Source organism: Bradysia coprophila (assembly GCF_014529535.1).
Source record: "Bradysia coprophila strain Holo2 chromosome IV unlocalized genomic scaffold, BU_Bcop_v1 contig_81, whole genome shotgun sequence".
Lineage (NCBI taxonomy): Eukaryota > Metazoa > Arthropoda > Insecta > Diptera > Sciaridae > Bradysia > Bradysia coprophila.
Window position 1 is genome coordinate 322,481 of NW_023503375.1, and position 8,342 is coordinate 330,822.

Sequence of the window (8,342 nt, forward strand, 5' to 3'; positions counted from 1 at the left end):
CTAACTCACGAGTCGGTCATCCGATTTCCATAAACTTATTTATAAACTTTTTATCGATCGGTATTGTAAATACCTTTTATTTGACGTATCACTTACATGTTTAACGTTTAAATGTCCGGAGATATCTTCGAAAAACCGTAAAGCACTTATTGGGCCACAGCTCGGGAGGGGTCGATCCAAAATCACTCATCTTCGAACTTAGCCTGTCTTTTGACATTACCAAACGGGAAAAAAAATAATTTTCAAAATCGGATGCGTTCTACTCAAGTTATCGTGCATACAGACGGACAGACGGACAGACGGACAGACGGACATTTTTTTTTCGCGGATTTGGCATCTCTAGACAACCACAATAGGTTTCCCCTTACTCAGGGAGTCCAATTCGACGTGTTACAAACGTATGCGTAAACCCATAAGACCCCAGTACTTCGTACGGGTCTAAAAATCAGGGGAAAAGTATACTGCACTCACAGTTTATACATAAAATACACTCCTCTTCGCTATAAACTGTATACGATCGCTGCTTTGCTTGGCAATAGTATATTTCATTATGTGCGGCGAAAAGTATGCATATCATGAGGGATCAATTTTGTGATGCGAGCCGAACTCACGAGGTATGCAACTACCCGTGTCAAAATAACAGTTTTCAAACCGAGGCGCTTAAATACACACAAGTGAGTTCGCGAGTGAACAAAATTGATCCTGAATGATATGCATACTTTTCGCCGCACATAATGAAAGTTATTTTTTTGCCAATCCCCCCCGGAAAGTGAGAATAACACGTATGTTTGCCCCCTCAGGACAAAACATCAAATTCATTTAACGATTTGTACTTTTACCTCGCATTTACAATTTGCATGTTTTGTTATTGTAGTCTATAATTCTACATTTATAAAATTATTTATCGACATACGGAAAACAAATAAAATGTGAAACAATTTACTTAGAATTGTGTTGAACTTCTCATCACTTTGTTCTAATTTCAAAATTCGCGCGAAATTCGAGGTTAAATTGGCTCACACAACACGAAACATGGGATTTCATATACATTGTCACCATTGTCACAATGCAATGCTCACAATATAAAAGGGATATTTTTGTATGAACTACCACTTGCAAAACCATTGTCTAATAGTCGCAGTGTGCGTGTAACGTGTTTCTCTCTTTTAATTGAAAAATATCGTACAACAATTATCGTTTTGTGGCTGATTTATGAAATTTAATTGAAAAAATTTTGTGTGTGCGAAAAATGGCGAATTCTTCGTCTTTCAACAATATACATGCTGACGAAATCAGCATGGATTCAAATTTGGACGAAAGACCGAATACACCGGACGAGCTTGTTGAAATGGCAGATTCAGCAATGAAGGATCTGTTGTCATCAAAATTAAAAGGTCGATACGAGCAAACACTACGCGAATTCCAAAAATGGCAACAAAAGAATAATACTTCATCCACGTCCGAACGCGTGATTTTATCGTATTTCAATGAACTGAAACAAACATTGTCGGCTGGTATGTTGTGGTCGCGATATTCAATGTTGAAGTCAACATTGAATATATACGAACACGTCGACATTGGAACGTACCCGTCATTAGCTCCTTTCCTAAAAAAACAGTCAAAGGGATACACTCCGAAGAAAGCGAAAATTTTAAGCGAAATGGAGTTGCGCCGATTCATTGACAAGGCCCCTGATGTTGCATGGCTTGATGTGAAGGTACCTAATCTCACTTTTATTTCACTTTTTTTGCAGAAGTGAAAAAGATTTCTGGTTTTTCGCAGGTTGCTTGTATATTGGCTATATTCGGTGCTTGCAGAAGCCACGAGTTCACGGAAATTCTCACCAGTGACATCACCCGATACCCTGATATGTACTACTTCAATTTGCGAAATACTAAAACTCTGGAACCGAACAATTTTGGTGTAGTTGAGCCATTGCTTAGTGTCGTAAAGAACAGAAGTACGAGAATCTTCGGCCGGAACATGCAACGTCAAATCGCTTCTTCCTAAACTACCAAACTGGGAAGTGCAGCACCCAAGTGATCAGCAAAAATAAATTTTACAAGATGCCAAGACGAATCGCAGAATTTTTGGGTTTACCGGAACTTGATCGGTATACAGGTAACCTTTCAAGTTGAATGAAATTTTCGCAAAATCACTCAAGGCAGATTTTTCAGGTCATCCATTTCGTCGGTCCTCCGCGACTTTGTATGCCAACACAGACGCGAGCATTGAGGCGGTGAAACGTCATACGGGACACAAATCTTCTAAGACAATCAATTTTAACCGTTAATTCAATACGATTGAATAAATAAACTTGTTCCTTCTCATCTTTAATTATGCATTTGCGTTTTTCTTATAGCAAAACTTTCCGTCCCTAGAGAAGCAAACCATTTTCCCGCTCTAGGTAAGGAATGATCTTTCCCTCCCTAGGTAGGGAATGAACTTTCCCGAAAGGACACAAATTACCAAAATATCCCTACATGATATACGCACTTTCCGTGGGGGGCAAACATACGTGTTATTCTCACTTTCCGGGGGGGATAGGCAAAAAAATTCGAAATAATAGAATGCCCGCTACAGATGAGATTTCCAACTCTTTCCTTGTCAGTGTTTGAAATGCTCAAATGTAATTCGTTTAATTCTATTATATTTTTAGTTCATTTCGTCATTAAGATAACTAATATCAGCGCTCTATTTTCCTGTGAACCAACTTCATTTCTATATGACATTTCGTGGACATAGGGAAATGCTGTTTGGAGACTAAAGCTCAAATTTAATTGATTTTCTTAGAATTCTATTACATTTCTAGTATATTTTAAAATTACTAACGTCAGCGATCCGTTTTTTTTTTTTGTGAACCAACTTCACAGCTATGACATTTTATGAATACTTTTCCAGAGTCAAGGTATCACCTGAAAATAGAGCCCAAAGAATAAAGTACTGAAAAAAGTGGCGACTCTGCAGACCATCAGAGGTTTCCTATCTATGCTTGTCGTCTGTGAAAGGTTAAACAATGTCTATGATACACAATTACAATAAACGTATCTTGCCTGCTGTAGCAGACAACGTTCCCTTCTCTTAACACTTATCTCCTCTTTTTTTTACAACAATTGCACACCATTTTTCTCGGTAGCCCTTTTATCAATTCATTGACCCTTACATGAATAGCACTTAAAAGACAATCAAAAAAATATATAATTACGAACCTTGCTGCATAGCATCCATAAATTAAAACATTTCCAACGATTTTCACAGAGCCATAAACAATTATCACGAAATTATTTCGTCCTTAAATTACCTTTCTGTCGGCGAACACAATCAAATTGAACTATTTAATTCTTTTAAAGCTTTGAGTCTTCAGTCTACAATGCTTTATGAGTTTAATGAAAAAAAAAACTGATTGACATGACACACATTAGGTGTCGAGTCTCTTTTTTTTGTTTTTATAGAGGAAAAAAAGCTTCTCTTCTCCTCATATATATTAAAAATGATGCAAACACATTGGACATTATTTACGAGACAGTTAAATTGAAAATGTTTGCTGAATTGTTTTGTGTCGTAATTTTGTTGATTTATTGCATTTTAGAAAATGGTGTAGTAGAGATATGTTTTATTACTTCCTTTCATATATTGTGTTATACAGGGTTTTCCATATGAAAGACCCCTAATGTATATTATTTTTCTCGACCTCGTTTACGGCCATTTCCGTTCCGTAGAACAAGAAGAACGCGGTGTTCTTTATTGAGTTAATCTTTCTTTTTCGGTCGCTGGAATGCCTCGTCTTTGTTGAATTCAATGGGGAGACAATCGTTGTATTGGCACAGACCCAACTGCATTATATTGCGTGCTGCGTTGCCGTCTCGGTTCCAATACAAATGCTTTAGCGTTGCCGTTGCATTAACTGTGTAGGTGGTTGATTTTAGTTTAATACGCGCAGCCATTCTCATCTTATCGCCAAACGACCATCGTTTTGTTCGTTCCATTGCAACTCGTTGCGCCCTCTCGAACTGTGTCGGTTTGGGATAATCTTCTGTGATCGGAATCATTGCTTCTGCGATAACTTTTTTCCGTTGGTATGTCGATACTAGATTCGTTGACGTGGAATTCTCAGCCAGCTTACAATTATGGCATAATTTAAGCCGTTCTTTAGAAAACTCTACATCGTCGAGCGTTTCGTAGCATCGACTACACTTCTTCGTTGTACAATATTCATCGATGGTGGCGTCAACATACGTTTGCGGGATCTGCTTCAAATAACGGACGATTGGTGCATTTCCGGGTGACCGCCTATGACCTTTGATTGTTGAATTTGCCGGTGTTGAACAGTTGCCCACGAAGACTACACGTATTTTGCTCGGTTGTGTCGTTGCTTTGTCGTGAACGTTTATGTCGCCAACAATCTCCTTTGCCATTGCCATCATTTGCTTTTGCGTCGAACGAAACTTATCGAACTTTACGTTTGTTACCACTCGTTGCATATATGTGGCTGTGCCCTCGTTGAACCATTTCAGTCTGGAATCCAGAAATTTGATATAATCAGGTGATCGTTGCGATGGCTCTATGGGTTGGCTTTGTCTATCCTTCTGGTAACGTTCATCGAATTCTCCATGCAGTTTCTTGCCTTTTCGTTGACGTCTAGCGAATCCTGTAGTCAAATTTCATAATGTTAAAACCAATTGAAGATAATCAAAAAATCAGGAGAAGGTCTGAAGATGCTTACCTGCTTTATAGTGGTAATCTTTCGATTTGTGCAACACATTGGACTCATGAACTTCGTAGCCGTCGGATGATTTGCTCCATTTCCGTATTACTGTCGCGGCAACATTGCGGACGCCTAAGTCGACACCAGAAACACTCAAATCTTCCATATTGGTGATGTTCGTCAAAGCGGAGACAATTGCTGGATCGGTTCTGGTTGAAACAGAAAATCATTTTGTGAGTATTTCGGCGATTTCATAGACTAAATGTGGTAAACTTACTTTATGGTCTTTGCGTTATCATCATCATCATCATCATCGTCTTCCGATTCAGACTCTGAATCTGAATCAATCACATCGTGTTTCCGTTTCCTATTGCTTGCCATTTCGAGAATTTCAGCTTTGGTGAGTTCTTTTTCTTTCCGTAGCTTGCAATATTGGATTGACACGTCGCTGCCGTTGGTCGTAATCCTTCCTCCAAATTTCTTCGTTGCCGTTTCCATTTTCTGAATGTTGAACAGGAAATACCAGAACGGATTCGTGGTTTTTCTATTTGGATCGTCGTCGATTTGGAGTTCCAAAAATTCGGCCTGATTCAGGATAGCCTTGAATTGTGGAAGGTTTTTCAGGATGTCGAACAATGCTTTCGTGTCAATTGGAAAGTGCATAGTGTGGAAGCTGTTTTGTGGCACGACTATGAAATTAGGTAGCTTTGCATAATGTGTTGCCTCTGGATCGATTTCACGTTTCTTTTTCGTCCCACCAGCCTGACGTTTGTTTTCAGTAGAAGATGGTTCTGGTTTCGACTCGTTTTTTCTTTTTCGTTTGCGTTTCCGTTTCTTTTTTTCCTTTATTATGCCGGCATCAATCAAAGTTTGTTTTCGTGACAAATTGATCTCGTATATACGACGTTGCAACCTTACCATTGCTGGAACCATTTGAAACCAGTTAAGACGTGGGCCATTGTTTTGTGTCTTCTTTTTCTTTTTCTTCGATTTCTTTGTGGTTTTCTTTGGAGCTGCACATTTCCGTTTCCGTTTCTGTTTTCCTAAGTCGTCATCACCATCCTCTTTAAAATCGTATCGAAGTCGTTCAAAATACGATCTGCCGCCATGATTGAAATTGGGAAATTGGCAAATTTTCTGCAATTCGCATATTAGCTCGTGCTGCACTTCCTCTGCTTGAGTGCATTTTTCCGAATCGAATAGGAATTTGATGGTGTGGTAGATTTTGTTGTTGATATCCTTTCGATTCTCTTTGCCACATACGTCCTTCTTCTTTTTCCCATCTCGTAGCTTGAAAGCTAACCATTTCCTTATTCGTGAATATAAATGAGTGGTTATATTCGTTTTGAAATTGGTCGCAAATGTATCCACAATCGAGTTCCACGCATTTTGGGACGTTTCCGTGAAATACGTTTCCACATCGTACTTTCTGCAGAGATCGAAGAACGTATTGTGTTTATCCGGTCGAGGTTTCTTTGCTTTAGCAGTATTTCTTTGAAATTGCTTAAATTCCAAAATCATTTCTTTCCAATTGAACTCTTCTTCGAATATACGATCGATTTCGTTGCCGTTTTCTGGGTCGCTGATTGTGTTGTAGACGTCGAAGTAAACGAGGCTGGAAAACAAAATTGCCAGTTTGGACAATTCTACAGCCTGTTTGTTCATTATATCGAACACTTTCGTCGCAACTTCCGTCTTTTCCGTCGCTAGTGGTTCCAGTACTCTTTGCTTCTTAATTATCGTTTCACCGTCGATAATTAAAGGACGCAGTTTTTGCTTGACCGTAGTGATGTCGAATCTGTTGTTTGCATTCTGTATTCGTCGCCAATTGTTCGTGTCCGTCTCGATGGGTTTTTGCAAAGTTTCTTCGTGAGTCTTCTTGACGTGATTCTTTAGATTGAGGAACGTTGAATAATTGACGTTACAAGTGGCAAATGGACACGTAAATCGGCGTATCGATTTATCGAAAACGTTTCCGAGAAAAATGATTTCTTCGAGTTGCGTTTGTATCACGGCCCGGTTGCCATTTTCATCGTCGTCTTTTCTTTGCTGAGCTTTCGATGCCTTTGACCGTTTCGTTGACGTTGACCGTTTCGTAGTTGCTTCATCAGCATCACCAGCCTCATCAGCACTGTCTTGCTGCGTTTTCGTTACCTTTGACCGCTTCGATGCCTTTGACCGTTTTGTTGACGTTGACCGTTTCGTAGTTTCTTCATCAGCATCACCAGCCTCATCTGCACTGTCTTGCTGCGTTTTCGTTGCCTTTGACCGTTTCGATGCCTTTGACCGTTTCGTTGACGTTGACCGTTTCGTAGTGGCTTCAACAGCATCACTAGCCTCATCAGTGGATGCAGCACGTTTACGGTTGGACTGAACTGGCGTCTGCTTCACTTCAGGTTTCGTTGAAGTGGAGTGAGCCTTTTTGCTCGGTCGTTTCCGTTGCATCTGTTTTAGTTGCGCAATAGTTGCTTCTCCATCCGTGTCCCATTCGGATCCGTATTCCATAGGGGGAGGCGACTGTCGAATGGGTAATGGATGTGCCACTTCTTGCGTACTACCTGTTCGACCGCTACCAATGATGCTGGACGTGGTATTTCGGTGAGAGGTAATATTGATGGCTGGATTAGATGCAGCTGTAGCATTACTTGGCGATGAGGAGCGATCTTTTGTCGTTGCATTTAGGAGAGCGGCATTTATGGCAGCACTACTGACGGGTGGTTTCTTCGGAGCTGCAGCCACATTCGGAAGCTTCGGCGGCGAATCTAGAACGTTAACGTTAACGTTGCTACTGACGGGTGGTTTCTTCGGAATGACGTTCTTTCGTCGGCCTACTGCAGCCACATTCGGAAGCTTTGGCGGCGAATCTAGAATGTTAAATGGTTTTTGTTAGTTTTCGGATTTGCATTATCAAGATTATTTCCAATTACTGTAAACTTTTTTCGTTGACACGAAATCATCGTCTGAATCTTTGCCGTTACCGTTACCGTTGCTTTGACCTGATAAGAAAAAGTTACGAATTTTTAGCAATTTCAATTGCACATTGTGAACAGATTTTCTTACCTCGTTTCTTCGGTTTTTTATTGCCTTTTTGCTGGCGTTGATGTTGCCATTTTCTTTGCCGTTTCTCAATGTCTGTGTCCGAGTCCGAACTTAATTCCTTTGTGTTTTTCATGTTAATTTATTTCTGTAAACATAGACACAATTATTAAATTAAGCGATGAATTTGAGGTTTATTGTTTAGGCTATAGTTTTTTGCCTAATATTTTTGGCTGGCTGTTTTTTATGCCTTTTTTTATACGGCTACAGTTTTTTGCCTAATATTTTTGGCTGGCTGTTTTTTATGCCTTTTTTTTCGGCTAAAGTTTTTTGCCTAATATTTTTGGCTGGCTGTTTTTTATGCCTTTTTTATACGGCTACAGTATTTTGCCGATAATTTCTTTTTTTTGCTTTTTTATTAGTTTTTTCATTATATTGATGTTATATTCAATATTCAGTTTCAAACTTTCCAAACTTTTACAAAGTATCAATTAGATCAATGACTTAATTCACTTTTGCCGAAAAATTGACAATTATTGTTAATTTAAAGCCAATAGAAAATCTATGGCACAATGTTTTAGATACTTTGTAAAAGTTGAAG

At 39.3% G+C, this 8,342-nt stretch overlaps 1 protein-coding gene across 1 annotated transcript; it reads right to left on the reverse strand.

Annotated features, from left to right (window-relative positions):
• Positions 1-3,749: 3,749 nt before the first annotated feature.
• Positions 3,750-7,929, reverse strand: LOC119072121. Its single transcript, XM_037177261.1, has 5 exons — positions 7,766-7,929; positions 7,633-7,701; positions 4,983-7,569; positions 4,724-4,914; positions 3,750-4,648 (listed from the first exon to the last, which is right to left on the reverse strand). The coding sequence occupies exons 1-5, from the start codon at positions 7,875-7,877 to the stop codon at positions 3,750-3,752; spliced, it is 3,858 nt and encodes a 1,285-aa protein (XP_037033156.1). The 5' UTR covers positions 7,878-7,929.
• Positions 7,930-8,342: the final 413 nt, after the last annotated feature.